General features: G+C 53.2%; 2 protein-coding genes across 4 annotated transcripts in view; both read right to left on the bottom strand.

The window, feature by feature from the left end:
* The window catches only part of Lsmem2 (leucine rich single-pass membrane protein 2), a 5,300-nt gene extending 3,169 nt beyond the window's left edge, over positions 1-2,131 (bottom strand). The window contains exon 1 of one of the 2 annotated variants that reach the window (XM_004625249.3): positions 1,662-2,131. In XM_004625249.3, coding sequence (XP_004625306.3) covers positions 1,662-1,731 — 70 coding nt within the window. In that variant the 5' untranslated portion in view covers positions 1,732-2,131. The remainder of the gene's footprint in view (positions 1-1,661) is intronic. The other variant, XM_023706162.1, reaches the window with a different exon arrangement.
* Positions 2,132-4,432: 2,301 nt separating this feature from the next.
* On the bottom strand, positions 4,433-13,840 carry Sema3b (semaphorin 3B). Of its 2 annotated transcripts, XM_004625124.2 has the most exons (19): positions 13,704-13,840; positions 12,062-12,202; positions 11,386-11,572; positions 10,553-10,710; positions 10,327-10,389; positions 9,787-9,906; positions 9,620-9,713; positions 9,313-9,432; positions 8,389-8,534; positions 8,188-8,299; positions 8,007-8,076; positions 7,778-7,922; positions 7,245-7,464; positions 6,914-7,005; positions 6,792-6,833; positions 6,403-6,560; positions 6,246-6,301; positions 6,007-6,146; positions 4,434-5,589 (listed from the first exon to the last, which is right to left on the bottom strand). In XM_004625124.2, the coding sequence occupies exons 3-19, from the start codon at positions 11,492-11,494 to the stop codon at positions 5,167-5,169; spliced, it is 2,268 nt and encodes a 755-aa protein (XP_004625181.1). In that variant the 5' UTR covers positions 11,495-11,572; positions 12,062-12,202; positions 13,704-13,840; the 3' UTR covers positions 4,434-5,166. The 2 variants fall into 2 exon arrangements, with proteins under 2 accessions (XP_023561893.1, XP_004625181.1); XM_023706125.1 differs by lacking the exons at positions 12,062-12,202; positions 13,704-13,840 and having other exon boundaries at positions 4,433-5,589; positions 7,778-7,919; positions 11,386-11,782.
* Between the last annotated feature and the right edge of the window lie 1,720 nt (positions 13,841-15,560).

The raw sequence follows: 15,560 nt of genomic DNA, 5'->3' as shown, positions 1-15,560 counted from the left end.
TTCTAAGTAGGTGCTTTAGACCACTGAGCCATCTCACCAGCCCTGTAATAAACTTTTTTTTTTAATTTTATTTGTGTGTGTGTGTGTGTGTGTGTGTGTGGCCAGCTCAGCCCACCAGGGGGCGGGGCTGGCTGGCATGTGGTGCTGGGGGATTGAACGGCGTTCCCTGTGCTTTGCTAAGCTTGTTCCAAGTAGGTGCTTTAGACCACTGAGCCATCTCACCAGCCCCATAAATTTCTTTTTTTGAGACAGAATCCCATTATGTAGTTTAGGCTGGTCTTGATGTATGTATGTAGTACAGGCTGGCTTCACACCCAGCATTCCTGCCTCAGCCTCTTTGAGTGCTGAGGTCATAGGTTTATACCACTTCTGACTGGTTTATAAATATTTTATTTTTTTCTTGTATTCTTTGATCTGAATTTTTAAAATCTTTGCTCAGGAAATAACTTTCTGATTTCTTCCCCACATGGGAGCTAGATTACAGTGGGGAAGAAACGAGGGGTATAGTTCCTGATGGGGCAACAACTGTGGTACTCTCAGGACAGTAACGCAACCTTCATAAACTGAAGCTGCTGCCTTGGCATACTCAAAAGCAAGTCAAATAAATACATGCTGCCAGTCCTTAAGCTGTTGGTAGAATGGAGGTCATATTAAGTTTTCTCTTTCAAAAAAAAAAAAGAAAAGGCTGGGGAGATAGCTCAGTAGAATAAGCGCTTGCCTGGCAAGTGCAAAGGCCTGAATTAAATCCCCTGTTTAGCAGGCAGGGGGATTCCCTTCAATCTATTATGTTTTACTCATTTTTTTGTTGTTGTTTCAATTTTTCTTGGGGTTTTTTGTTTGTTTTGTTTTTTGCAGAACCAGGGATTGAACTCAGGCCCTTGCGCTTGCTAGGCAAGCGCTTATTCTACTGAGCCATCTCCCCAGCCTCCAAGACAGGCTCTTAACTAAGTTTCCAAAATGGGCTTCCAGAGTGAGCATGGCGATTATAGGTGTGTGCCACTATGCGCAACTTTGTGCTTTCTGCATACAGTGAAACAGTGATATGATTAGCCACCAAGCTCTTGACCAACTGGAGCTACTTGGACTCGGACTGGGGAAGCTCAAGACCCTGCCTACTTCTCAGTTCCCAGGCCAGGTGCCCAAATGCCCAATCCTATTCCTAGTTTCCTCCCTAAAGGAAAAGTGAAGGCCAGATATGGTGGCGCATGCCTGTAATCTCAGTTACTTGGGAGGTTTAAGTAGTAGATCACGAGTCAGGCCAGCTGAGCGACTTATTGGGACCCAGTCTCAAAAATAAGACTGGAGACAAAGATCAGCCCTTTTTCAGTTCAATACCTAGTGCGTGGGGGGGGGGGGGACCAGCCAAGCAGCTGCCCAGATGCCCACACCTACTTGGTCACAGCCTGTAGCTGACCCACTCCTAAAGTGGGGTACTTCCCCAGTCCCTCCTGGTGTCACAACAGGGCAAGCAACCATAGCCTGAGGGTTCCACATATGCTAGGCTCTGCCTCCATGCACAGGGGTAGGTCCCTCTAGAGACAGCACATGAAAATTGATGACTAGAAAAGTCAGTCAGTTGGTGGCCCAGAGACTGGGTTTCTCTGTCACCCACAAGGTCACAGAACTGGAGTTTTTCCATCCCCCCAGTCACCCTCTCCTACCTTCTTGGGTCTCCTCAGGCATAGCAAGTGGTGGACAGTCAGGCTCATGAGGGTGCCCAGCAGCAGGCATGAACAAAGGCAGCAGTGGCTCCTCTGGGAGCTTGGGAAGGCCTGGCCACCTTCCAACCTGGCCTTAAAATAAGCCTGAGCTCAGCCCACTGGGCTATATTTAGAGAAGGCAGAGTGACATGCATGGGTCAACCTAGAGTAGTGCTGGTGAACCTTTTAGAGCTTTAAGTGATAACAGACACCACTGGGGCCCATGTGTCAGGTTCACCACCACCAGCCTGGACTGCTCACCTGGTGACTTAGCTCAACCAAGAGCTACACCAATATAGGCTCTTCCTCAGAACCATTCCACCCAGATGCATACGCAGGCCTGGGGCTTTCATCCAGAGCAGCCACCTGAGGCTCAGCTTGTAGCAGCAATGCCTCATGGTGGCAGCTTTGACATAAAGAGACCCTAGCCAGACAGAGGGCACACACCTATAACCTGGGTTACTGAGTAGGCTGAGATAGGAAGATGGCAAGTTTGAGGCCAGCTTGGAAAACCAGAGGTCCTATCTCAAAATTTAGGTTTTGTTTTTTTGTTTTTTTTTTTCTGTATTTTAGGGAAGGGTTTACAGGGTGTTCAGGGTCTCACTAGATTGGACTCGTAGTGATTCTCCTGTTTACAGCCAGTCTCAATGACCGTCTCAGGCAGGCCTGGGGATCAAAACCCTGGCCCCTGCAGCCCTGCACCTGATTGCAGGTGCTTTAATGCGCTGAGTGATATGGCTGGTTTTTTTGGGTTTTTTTCCATGGTACAGGGGATTGAACTAAGGACCTTGTGCTTGCCAGGCAAGCGCACTTATTCTACTAAACTATCTCCCCCAGCCCCTTGTTTCTGTTTTGAAGGAAAGGTTTATTTAGCTCACAATTACTGGAGGTTTCAAAAAAAAAAAATCAGGGGCTGGAGAGATGGCTCAGTGGTCTAAAGCACCTACTTGGAACAAAATTGGCGAAGCACAGAGACCGCGGTTCGATCCCCCAGCACCACATGCCAGCCAGCTGCGCCCCCTGGTGGGCTGAGCTGCCCCCCCCACAATAAATGTTAAAAAAAATTTTTTTTTTCAAAAAAAAATCAGCTGGTTCCAAGGCAGACTAGCACATGGCCGAGAGCAGCAGTTCATGGTGGCAGCAAAAAAGCAGGAGCAAAAGGATAGCGGTGGCAACAATGGCAGCAGTTTTTTTGTTTTGTTTTGTTTGTGGTACTGGAGATCAAACTAGGGACCTTAGACTTGCCAGACAGGCGCTTATGCCACTGAGATATCACCCTGGCCCCTCAAAAAAATTTTTTTTTAATTTTGTTTGTTTATTTATTTATTTGGGGGGACAGCTCAGCCCACCAGGGGGCGGGGCTGGCTGGCATGTGGTGCTGGGGGATTGAACTGTGGTCCCTGTGCTTTGCTTAGCTTAGCTTGTTCTAAGTAGGTGCTTTAGACCACTGAGCCATCTCACCAGCCCTGGCACCTCAAAATTTAAAATAAATATAAAAAATAAAGGGAGGGCTGGAGAAATCACTCATGGTGGAGCATGTACAAGGCCCTGGGCTTGCTCCCCAGTACTGCAAAAAGAACGCCCTTGCACATTTCTACTCGGGCACATCTCAGCCCTGCAGGCCCTTACCCATAGTCCAATCATCTAACAAAAGTTGGACAAGCACCCACTAAGTGTGACCTGCAGGCTCGAAGGGCTTGGGAAGGAGGCACAATTGGAGCCCAGTGCCATCAGGGACATAGCACGAGTGGATGTCCACAGGTGTGTCCACACAAGATACACATGGGCCATGTCATGCTGACACTCATACTGGATTGGAGGCTGGTGCTTCTATTGCAGTGGTTTTTGTTTTGTGGTCCTGAGGACTGAACCCAGGGCCTTGGTACTGAGCTATATCCCAGCATTTTTTTTTTTTTTTTTTTTTTTTTGGTGGAACTGGGGATTGAACTCAGGCCCTTGTGCTTGCCAGGCAAGCACTTATTCTACTGAGCCATCTCCCTGGCTTCATTTTTATTTATTTATTTTTATCTTGAGATATGGATCTCACTCTCAATAAGCTGGCCAGGTTTGGCTCAAACTTGCCATCTTCCTCTGCCTCTTTTTTTTTTTTTTTTTTTTTTGGTGGTACCAGGGACCGAACTCAGGACCTTGTGCTTGCCAGGCAAGCACTTATTCCACTAAGCCCATGGTGCCTGGTGTGGTTCTTCTACTAAGTTTACAACATTAGGTATAGGATCAGCCTTTCTGCTTTCCATTTTCTCTGTAAAATAGCAACAGAGAGTGGTTCCTCCCTGGCACAGTGCACTGAGAACAGAGATACAGCCATGTGTCTGAAGTTCTTGGGACTAGGCACTTTCTCCCTGTTTCCTCTGATTAGGACATACAGGTCCCACAGGTCCAGTGAGGATGCACCGCAATGCCCACTGCTAGGGCCCAGCTTCCTGCCCTCCCTAAGTGAACTTCTTCCTGATGATGTCAGAGCAACTCTGTGGGTTCTGCCTTTCAAAGGTGCTGGATCACTGTATTACATCAGCCCTTTGTTGCTGGTTAAACCCGGCAACTTTGTTCTCTCCAGGGCTTGCACTGGCTGTTTCCTTCTGGAGTGCCCTGCCCCCCACTCTCAGGTATTTCTGTGGCTGCCTCCACATCTTACCTTTTCACATTGTTTTCCCCATCACCCAACTTTGTTTTTCTCAGAGTACAGTACTTAGGCTTTTTTTTTTTTTTTGGTAAGACAAGATCTTACCATGTCACCCAGGCTGTTCTGGAACTGGAGATCCTACTGCTTCAACTTTATAAGCGCTGGCATAGGCATGTACCACTACTCCTGATTCACTTAGGCCTTAAATTATACAGAACATACTGTGCATGTCAGTACTAATCCCGCAGGCCCTACAGAACCTGCTCAGTTATGTATGCACTACTTTAAATCCTCACTACAGCAATCTTAGACAGGAGAAACTCGGGCTCTGAGACTGCTAGCTAGATGCCTAAGACCACACAGCAAATTCTAGTAGTGGTTGTCTGCTGTGGTCACTCCAGCTTCAGCTGATAATGTGTTTATTGCATTACTTTAGTACAGTCGTCCTGCCTCGCCCCACCCCCAATGGCCCAGCTTGTTCAGAGCCTCCTGCTCACTGCAAAGGAAAGGAATCCCTTTGCCAGGGTGGGCATTCAGGGCACCTCCCTGGCCCTGGTTGTTGCTGAAGCCCTGCTTCTCTGTTCCCTCCCTCTGAGCCAGATCCCGCACCTGGCCTGGGCCACCCTTCTAGGGCTACGTTCAAGGGTTATCCTGTTAATAAATAAGCCGGTGCAGCTGCCCTTGGGCCAGGGCCTGTCCTTCAGTATCTCCGTTGGCCCGGGGACCGCAGTGTGCCCAGCTCCAGCCCATCCGTCTTCCTGGGGCCTGTCTGCCCCCTCTCTGGCCTCTCGTTTCCCTTCTGGTCCCCGCATGGGGACAACCCAGTCACCAGTGCCCAGCGCTGCGCGGCCCCCTTTCAGCGCGCGGCTCGGAGGCATGCGTCCGCCGGTTGCGGCCCTTCCTGCGCGGTTCGGGCCCCGGGGCGCGCGGCGCATGCTGCGGCTGACACATGCGCAGGGAGCTCGCGGCGCCACCGCCGCCGCCGCCGCCGCCGCCGCCCGGTTCCACCAGCTGCAGAAAGTCCCGGTACCAGAGTTTAGGGCCCGAGGGCGCAGGAGGCGCAACCTCCTCGGCCCGTGCCAGCCGCTCAGCCTGCGTTGCGCTCAGAACGTGTAGCGCGAGGCGACGGAGCGGCTGCGAAAAGCCGTGCTCGATGGCTGCGCACAGGTACACGCCGGAGTCCTGGCGCCGCAGCCCCCGCAGCAGTAGCCCCCGCGCCGCGCGCTCGGCGCGCTCCTCCGTCGGCACCTGCAGAATGCGGGGTGGTGAGGCCAGGAGCCAGCACAGGGCCTTTGGGAGCCAAAGACTAGTGGGGAACATGCGCCTGCTGGTGCACCTCAAGGCTGGTTGCCCATTGGCTGTGGTGGGTGATACAGGTTCACCTGGATGTGGGGCCAGTCATAAACCTCAGTGGGGGCTCAGAGGCAGGCCTGGCCCCAGTGATTGGGCAGGTCCCCAACCTGGCTGGACACAGTGAGGCCTGACCTAAATAGACTCCAGGTCAGGGGGCCATGTGTGCTGCATGGGTCAGGGGTCTGGTTGGGCTGGACTTCACCTAGACTTGGATGGGTGGGTGCCAGCCATGGGCCTCACTAGATAGTGCAAGACCTCTTCTGGATGTAGGGAACAAGAAGGCACTAGCTGGGAGGGCAAAACGCGGCGGACCTGGGTGTAGGCAGCCTCCCCTGTGCGCTGGAAAGTCCACTCCACGCGCGCCTGCAGCGAACGGGGCTCACATTCCAAGAAGGCACTGCCACCCTCCACGCCAAAGACCTTCCGCTCCAGCAAAGCAGGACGGGACGAGTCTTGGGACAAGGAAAATACGAATTCAGCAGTACAAGGAGGCATGGGACACTTTTGGGAGCTGAGTATGCAGCAGAAGGCAGACGGGAGGAGACACTCACCCCTGGAGCAAAGCATGCTGGGGTCGCCATTCCTTATGTCTTGCCGCCGGAAACGCCTGTGAAGACAGTGGATCCTCTTGAACCCTTCTTGCAGCCTTCCGGGTAGCAAAAAGCCCTCTTTTCCCATGAGTACCACCTGAATCCTGACACCACTCACCTCTTGGCACTAGGCTGGAAGCGCGTACACTTTACCCCATCCCAGGCACAGTAGGGGTCACGTGCCAAACAGCATTCTGCGCAGGCGCGGCCATGGGCTGCACAGCGGTGCAAGGAGATCTGGGCCACTGAGCTCCGTGAGGCTATGTACAGCTGATGCTGGAGGGCAGGAAGGGCTCCCCGCTGACCAAGGGTGGCCCCTTCTGTGCCTCCCGTCAGGCAGGGATTCCTTCCCCCATCTGACAGAAACACTGAGGTCTTGCTTAAGTTACAGAGTGCTTTTACTCAAAGCAACGGTTGTAACTACCAGGGGCAAGAGGGGCTGAGGTGGCTGGGGCATCCTGATCACAAGCTCAGTCCCTTCTAGCCCCCACCCTTCCAGTCACTTACCCTCTTGGAGGAGATTTGCATGCTGGTGACAGCAGCTGAGTGCTGAGAGAGAGCAAAATCGCTGGGATCAGGGCTTATTGTGCTGGGTAGCCGGGGTGGGCAACTGGAAGGTGAAGCCTCACCTCAAACACGTGCAGCTCTTCCAGAAGCAATCCCTCGGAACTTGGCTGGCTGCTTTTGGGGAGCGAGATCACCTTCAGCACCGTTCCCACGTCTGCAGGGATGAGAAAGGAGTGTGGCCACTGGTGTTCCCTAGTAGCAAAGTCAGAGTCCCTCACCTCTGAGGCTTGCATTCAGCCTGGTTGGTCATGAAGAAGTGAAGAATGTGGATTGGAACAATCAGGGAAGCATCCAGAAGGTGGGGCCACAGCCCAGGAGAAGATGTGGAGATAAGACTAAACAGACAGGGAAAAGAGCCTATGTGGGGTTCTGGGTGTCACTATTGGCTCTGACCTGTGCCAATGAAGAGAACGTCATAGTGCCCATCAGCAGCTGCTACACGGTCCACAGCGATTTGAGTGAAGGTATAACCAGCACTCACTTGCATGAAGACAGGGCGCCCCCCAATGGGCAAGACCGGGTTATACATGAGAGGGTGGTTCCTGGCAAACTGGATGACGTCGTCAGGGAAGTCCTTCGTGGAACTGAAGGTGCCAAAGGTCTTGCTGGGACACTAAAGAGGGCATGGAGGAAGGCAAGCAGGGATGTAGGTGAGGACAACATGGAATGTCCTCTGGGGACATGGAATGAGGAAGGAGACAGAATGGTGCCCTGGAGAATTAGCCGGTGTCATAGGGAGGCTCAGACTGAACCTCAGACTAAGGAGGAGAACAAATCACAGCTTTCCTATGATGATCCCTGTCTGAGGATGGTGAGCTTTCTCATCCATAACGAAAGGGTCCACATTTACCAAGAAGGTCCCAGGCCAGGTTCTGTACCTTTGAGGTTTTGAAATGAGCTGTGGCAGGAATCCTTTAGATACATACCATGCCAGGCCTGGGATAGGGAACACGGCCCTGATAGGCCACCCACTGGTGTGTGGGCCCCTCCTTGTGTGCAAACGGTCCCAGGAAGGCCCGGCGCACATCGTTCATGCTGTACACACACACAGCAGAGCCCTGGAAGATGCCGCTGCAATAAAAACAAGAGCAGAGTGAGGGTCACAGAGAGCTCAGCTGACCCTGACCTATGGATGCCCTCCATCCTGCCCCTTACCTGGATGTGGAAAAGACAGTGTAGAGCAGTGGATTTCGGGGATCCCTTGAGGACAGCAGGAATACATCCTCTGCAGGGAAAGCCCAGGTTGGGGAGGGCCACAGCTCCTCTGGCCCAGTTGTGCTCCTGGAGTCTGCACCCCAATCCCTGCCTCCATCCCACCTTCACCCCAGGCACTCACGGAGCTGGTCGAAGTGAGTGTCGCCCTCCATGCCAGGCACAGAGCATACCAACCGTGCCTTTAGGAACGTCGTCCACTTATTGACCAAACTGCGCTGGCCACCCATGTCATTCTACCAAGAAACCCAAGGGTATGAGAACAGTACCCCATTGGGCAAAGGGTGGGACAAGGTTGCCAGGGAGTGGCCCAGTGACTCCTCACCCGGCAGATCTGGCCGACTCGAGACACAGTCAGGCGCCCCAGTACTGGTGCTGCCTCCACTGCCAACTCATGGAAGAAGAAGTAGATTTTGTCATCATCTGGATTATCACTCTCCGGGATCCAAAAGACCTTGACAAACTTGGGTTCTAGCCACAGCAGGAGGTGGGATCAGTGATTCTGGGTCTCTGAAACTGGACCCACTGACAGCCTCTCTGCCCCTTAATGCCTGCAGCTGTATTCTAGAGGATCAGCGCCTGTGAGGCAAGCAGTAGCCACGAGGGGGCAGCAGAGACTGAGGCTACCTGAGTAAGCAGGCCTGGAAGCCTGGCAGCCTCTTCTAGTCCTACCCTTCACATTTCTCCAGACCTAGGCCTAGGAAGAAATGACAGTGTCTAGTTTCATCTTTACTTATAAATCTCTCCCTATCATATCATTCCTGCTTCAAATCCTCTTTTTGGGTCCCATGCATTAGAATAAACTACTCCACCCCTGACAGTCTAGTCCCCTAGCCATTGCTAACTCCATAAATGTTGTGTTCCTGCCTCAGAGCCTTCAGACTAGTTGTTTTCTTTACCTGGAATCCTCTTCTCTCAAATTCTATTGGCTGGCTGGTTTGTGTTTTTGGAATTAATGAACACCTCTCCTCAGCAAGATGGCTTCTTTCCCCTAACCCAGTTTCTTCTTCCCTTCGTCTCTATTCTCTCATGAGCCTCAAGGTCATTGGAATTGATCTTCTCATGTATTTGTTGTGAAATCTGTGTACTCAAAGACAGTATGGGCCATGCTTATCTGGCATGGGGCCTAATTATGGTAGCTACTTGGTGAGCCCTCACTGTCACCTCTGCTCATTTTATTTCTCCTGTGTGGCACCTGCCCTGTGGGAGGATGGCAGCCCCCTCCCACTGGCTTTCACCAGCCTCTCACCATTGAGCCAGCGTGAATCGTGTGGCTCTGTTCGGAGACTTGGTCGTTGGCCCAGGCTTCGAAAGATGGTAAAGTCTCGGCCCATGAGGTCTGCCGCCACCCCTGAGTACAGCTCCTCCCCTGTAGATAGGGCAAGGGCTGCTCAGTCAAGCTGGGGCTCCTGGGTAGGAGCAACTGTGGACCTCGGGAGGTCTCTGAGAGTTAGTGAGCTATGGGGACTCCTGGTGCCCTGGGGTGTTGGAATTTGCAAGGTTCTAGAACTTCTAAGAGATAATAGTTTTGTTGAGATCCCAACGTTTGGACTCACCCACCAGCACGGAGGCCGCCCGATGCCTAGGGTCATAGGGACTCTTCCCTTTGCCATCCTCCAGCCTTCTTGGTTCCAACAAGAGTATGGGTTCCTAAGAGACAGGAATCATTGCAGTCATCCCTTCTTTCACCCTCCCAGCCTCCCCTGCCTAGATCTGTCCTTACCTCCAGTCGGTGGCCCACTTGCACAAATGCACAGATGGGGTGGAAGGCTCCTGTGCCACAGGCCAGCACATGTGTGTGATTGTAGGGATGGAGCAACTTTACAAAGTTCATGCACTCGGTCTAGTGAACAGGTAGTGTTGGGGCAGTGAGGCTTCCTCTGGGAGATGGCACAAGGGTCCTTGTCCACCACACCATCCTCACCTGTCCCTTTTCTGAAACCACTCAGGCAAGTACTGTCATGGTCTGCTAGAACATAAGTGCTCCTGGTGACCAGCCCAACCCACCCGTCACCCCTCACAGGGTGGATACATGGAGAAACAGAGACCCACACAGTCCCCCCAACTCACAGGCCCCCCAGAAGAATCACATGAGCCTGTACCCTGACTCACCACCTCCAGACCTCAGCCACTTCGACCTTCCTGCCCTCTTCCCAGCCACAACAGACAGGCTTCTGTCTGAGTTTTGCCCTATCTCTGGGGCACCGGGCCCAGCCTCCCCACTCCCATTCTCCCCATCCCCACCCTGGTAGCTGTCACTCACACCAATGTCCTTCCCTGCCCAGTTGCACTCTTCCCGCCATTCCACTGGGGCTGGCCAGGACAGCTATGGGGTAGGGGGAGAAGAACAGATCACGGGCTTGGGATATGCTCTACCACACAGGTCTCTCCTCTGGGGAAGCCCACCCCTTTGACTTCTCAAAGCAGTTTGGAATGGGGTACTAAGGCTCTTCTTTCATTGGGAGCATTGCATTAGGGGTCCCTGGCACCTTCTTGGCCTGCTTGCTGATGTTGTCCAGGCTGAGGGAAGCCACATGATTCTCAGCACCCACAAACAGCCGTCCACGCTCCTCATCCACCAGCAAGGCTTCATAGCAACAGGTCCGCTCCAGCCTGAAGGTCCGGAGGCCGTGCCAGGCCTGGAGCTCTGTAAGCAAGGAACACCACCGGGGACTCACTTGCCATGGGCATCTCTGTCTGACATGTAAAATGGCCCCCACATATGTGGATGTGTGTGAGCTTACACAGATGAAGGCAGGCCCACCCAGGTGCATGTGTGGAGCTGCAGAGTGGGTGGCGCAGCCCCCAGGAAGAGGAAAGTAGGCTGAGGAAAGCGTGTTGCGACAAGCAGTGTCTCCAGGCGGACGCATTGGGAGGTCAGGCGTATGGACACCAGGATTCTGGGGGAGGTTGGGCAGGTAAGCACAGCCCTCCAAAGGCTGAAAGTTCCCTTTCAGTCAGCATGCCACTAACTAGAATGCAACAGAATTGCCCTCCCTAAGCACTGCCTAGTAATCACCCCTCTGAGTAAGGGGTGTGAGAAGGGAGCTCTCAGGGACCCTAAACTTAGGATTTTCCTATTGCCGATGATCTTGGGGGGGGATGGGGACTGTTGCTATGGGAACAGGAGGGGGCTTCCTGGAAAAGCATGAGGAGAATGTGGGCAGAGTTTGGGGACTGAAGCCAGGATAGCCTTCCAACTCCACAGGGGTCAGTGACAGGGCACACATAGGACAACAACCAATGCTAGACTCCCCTGTCACTCTGAGCTCCTTTTCTGCTCATCCTAAGCCAGGCCCTCCTGCCCGCCAGGTGCACCTACCTTGAAAGGAGAGCCGAAGGCGTGGGGGACTGGGGGTAGCATGCCCCAGCCCTGCTGCCCAGAGCAGGGTCAGGCCTGGGATCATGGCGGCGGCCTCAGCACGCCCCATGCAGGCAGCTCAGGGCGCTCAGGATTCAGCGGGTGTGTGTGGAGGAGCCTTGAGTCTCCCTGGACTCTGCCCCAGGATCTGGAAGGGAAGGAGTCGGCAGCAGCAGCAGCGAGGGCAGCCAGGGCGGGAGGCCTGGGGGGGGAGTCCCCAAGGATCAGATTACAGCCCCTGGGGAAAGAGGCTGGGGGGTCACATTCCACTTCCCGAGCCCTCCCCTCAGAGTGTGCCCCCCCTGGCCACAATCACAGACACACCCACGCTGGGCACACCCTCAGGTCACCCTGCACTGGCAGGCACCCGCCCCACCACGTCACCCTCCCCTCCCTAGTAACCTCCTCTCCTGTATACACACTCACAGACATTAATCACAAACACTGTGTGCCCACTTCATGCCAGCCTAGATCTGGGGCTAGGATTCTGGAGAACACAGACAAGGGCCCCATGCGGGAGTAGGCAGGACGCCAAGGAGGAGTCATCTCAGGGGGTGCCAAGTGGAAGAGTAAAGCAAGCCCATGGAGAGAGGGTGTGACAGGAGGGGTCAGGGCTGTGGATGTGGCCAGGACTCACAGATTCACAGAGAAACACAGAGGCACTTTGGGGGTGGAGCCAAGGCTGTGGGTGCCTGTCAGTGTGAATGTTCCTTGGTCGGAGAGACAGTTCAGTGTCATAAGTGCCTCACTGGCATGCTCAAGGTCCCAAGTTCAATCCCTAGTACCACAAAAAAAAAAAAAAAAAAAAAAAGAAAGAAGAAAGAAAAAAAAAAAAAAAAAGAAGGTCCCTTTGCAAAAGTGTGCATGTGTATAGTATACGTGCATGAGTATAGATATGTACTTGTTGGTGTCCAATCATGTGTTGTGTCGGGCCTGTGTAGATATGGGCTCTATTCGTAAATATGTGTGTATGTACAAATGTGATACTGTGTGCACATCTATGCAGTGTGTGAATGTTCACACACACGTCACACATTTGTGCCTATGCAAGTGTATGTGTGTGCACACAATTTGTGTGTCTCAGTGGGTGCACAAGTGAGCACACGCATCACTTTCTAAGGCCCTTACTGTGTGGGGCGTGGTGGCGCACGCCTGTAATCCCAGCTCTTGGGAGGCTGTAAACAGGTGGATCACAACGAGTCCGATCTAATAGTGAGACCCTGAGCACCCTGGAGACCCTTTCCTAAAATAAAAATAAAAAAATAAAAAAAAAAAGAAGAAGAAGAAGAAAAGAAATGAGATTAATCTAAGACCCTGAGCCTCCAGTGGGATCCACCCCTAAGCAGGAGAAGTTACTGCCTCAGCTTCCCACAAACCTAGCTGTGCCCTTGACTGCTCCCTCTCTGTGGCACACAGGCATTGATCACAGGGATTCCTGGGAGCTCAGGCTTTAGACCCAAGGAACAGGGGTCAGGGGGAGGCAGCTGCTCTCTCCCCACAGGCTCCTGGTGGAGATACTGTCCCTGCTCAGAGCCTCCGTGCTCCTAAGCCTCCCCTTCCACCTCCGTGGCCTTCCCTGGGTCCCTTAGGTCTGTCTGTCCAGAGCTGACTGGGCAGGTGCTTGCACAGGAGCCCTGGAGGTGAGATGAGGTTCCAGAGTGAAATCAAGCAAGAGAAGCAGCTGCTGGGGCAGGTGTCACCCTCCACCACCATCTCTGCCCAGCTCCCCAGCTCCAGGACCTCTCCCAGGCCAGGACCGCACCTCCCTTCCTCCAACTGCTGACACTTGCCAACCGATGCTTCTCTCTTCTCGGGCTGTAGAGTTCTGCAAAACTGCCACCTGGCAGCCTTCTCACACTTCACCAAGAATGCGGCAGAGGCATCTCCCCTCCCTAGGCCCATCTGCCCCAGGGAAGGAGAGAAGGGAGCCTACAGAACACCCTCTGATGGCTCCTTTAAGGAGCAGCCCCCACTAGGCCAGCACAAGCCACCGCCCCATGACGCTGTAAAGTTTGCAGGGCAGCAGGAGAGATCGGGTGACTGGGCAGACTGCCGGATGGATGCTGGAGAAGGCAGCCAGAGTGGAATGGGCACAAGGAAAAGGCGGGTAGAGATGACCATGCCCTGCTGGGCCTGAGGGTGAGGAGGGCCCCTGGTCCAGGCACTCAGGGTCACCCTATACCAGTCAAAAGAAAAAAAGAAGCAAAAGAAACTATCCCTCAACCTCAGCTCCAACAGCTCTCTCAGCAGGCATAGACTCAAAGGCTGTACTTCCTTACCTGTCCCTCCACAGCTGGGGTGTCATCTGAGAATAATGGGAGTTTAGCTGCTGCCTCAGTTCCTAGGGGTAAGCAGGGTGGGAGTTCTGGATGTCACACAGACCCCCAGGACTGGCCCCAGTCCTTCCTTACCAGTTGGGCTATTTACTACTTCAGCTGCCTGGCCCGCAGTCCTGTGATGACAACCTGGTGGGGAGAGAGAGGAGGGTGGAGAGAGGCAGGCACAGGTCTCCCAGCAAAGCTCACTTCAGCACTGTGGGCTGTGGATCCATCCTTATATCCACAGCTTACCCAGTGCTTCTGCATCCCAGCCAGGAAGTGGGTGCAGACTGACATTCCTGACTCACTCTCTCTTTCTAGAACAAACTCAGAGCCAGATACCTGAGGAAGGGCTGGTAGGAAGGGCCTGGGTCTTGGCTTGACCAGCTGTGGACACACCTTATACGAACTGCAAAGGGTACCTCCTTGGAGAGGCTCATGTTGCCAATGACCTGGGTAAAGGTGCCAGAGATTGAGGATTGGCTATGACTTCTCAGTACCCCCAAAGGCACTCTCTTGCCACATCTCAGAGGCCAGGCAGCAGTTCCTTAGGGAGGATTGTCAGTGAGGTTGTGTAGGCACTTCTGGTGTATGCAGTGCAGTTTTTTGGTGTGTATGTGTGCGCCAAGAATTGAACTCAGGACCTTGTGCTTGCTAAGCAGGTGCTGGTGTGCAGTTGTTGTTGTTGGTGGTGGTGGTTTTCTTGCAGAACCAAGGATTGAACTCAGGCCCTTGTGCTTACCAGGCAAGCCCTTATTCTACTGAACTGTCGTCTCCTTCCCCGTGTGTGTGTGTGTGTGTGTGTGTGTGTGTGTGTGTGTGTGTGTGCAGTTTTGTTGCTTATCCCCTGGGTACTAGGGGAAACTCATTTCCAAGTCCCTGGTGTCCTTCTTGGGGTCAGGCCTCTTCTTCCTACATTCCTGTACTGGTCTGACCACCTGGGAGGTGGATAGTGAGAGCCAGAAAAGGCCCAGGTGATGAGGAGGGGATTGGGATATGCATCCTACATGAGCTCTTAGATTTCCAGGGTGCATCTTTGCCTACTCCTGGGCAAAGCTGCCTTTCCTTTTGGACTGAGCAGCCTCTAAGCAAACAAAATTCTTAGGCTGCTTTTCCACCCCAGCAGCCAAGATCAGCACGTGTCTTTGAGGGCACTCCCTACCCCTGCTTGTACCCCACTTCCTTCACTTCTCCACATCTGGGGTCCAAGGCTCTGTTTTTTTTTTAATGTATTTTTTTATATTTATTTTTATTTATTACATTTATTTATTGTGTGTGTGTGTGTGGCCAGCTCAGCCCACCAGGGGGGCGGGTCTGGCTGGCATGTGGTGCTGGGGGATTGAACCATGGTCCCTGTGCTTTGCCAAGCTTGTTTCAAGTAGGTGCTTTAGACCACTGAGCCATCTCTCCAGCCCCCAAGGCTCTGTTTTAATCCTGTTCTTTCCCAAACTCTTCACTTACACTGGGAAAGTGGACTAGGATTTCCTTCATCATTCCAACAGTCTGCGACCCAATCCCCAGGCCTGGGTGCTACCTTCCCTCCTCCAGATGTCTCCTCCCTTGAACAAAAAAGAGGTCCCCAGGGGTGGGAGCTGGAGTTGGCCCCCCACCCCCAGTCTGCTTTCTGCTTCTCAGCCCCAGGTTCCAGAGAGCCTTGCTATGGAGCAGAACTCAGTGAATTTCCGGAAGCTCCCAAGGACTCAGATCAGGCAGCTGGACCTGGAGCTAGGTAGAATGAGAAAACCAGGAGAGGCAGCTGGCATCCCTGTCCTGCCTGTACCCATCCTTTGGGCCACCCCAGCCTCTTTTTTTTTTTTT

The sequence above is a fragment of the Octodon degus genome, unplaced genomic scaffold (genome assembly GCF_000260255.1).
Source record: "Octodon degus isolate 3935 unplaced genomic scaffold, OctDeg1.0 scaffold00008, whole genome shotgun sequence".
Classification (NCBI taxonomy): Eukaryota; Metazoa; Chordata; class Mammalia; order Rodentia; family Octodontidae; genus Octodon; species Octodon degus.
Note: the sequence above shows the minus strand (reverse complement) of the source record. Positions and strands in the feature narration are given on the sequence as shown.

Bases quoted from the DNA above. Each gene is read 5' to 3' on its own strand.
- Sema3b (XM_004625124.2), bottom strand. From the start codon at position 11,494: ATGGGGCGTGCTGAGGCCGCCGCCATGATCCCAGGCCTGACCCTGCTC. The intron at 9,907-10,326 runs GTGAGTGACAGC...CCTGTTCACTAG, and splicing joins GGGCAGGGAAGGACATTGGT to ACCGAGTGCATGAACTTTGT. The intron at 9,714-9,786 runs GTAAGGACAGAT...CCTGTCTCTTAG, and splicing joins AAGTGGGCCACCGACTGGAG to GAACCCATACTCTTGTTGGA.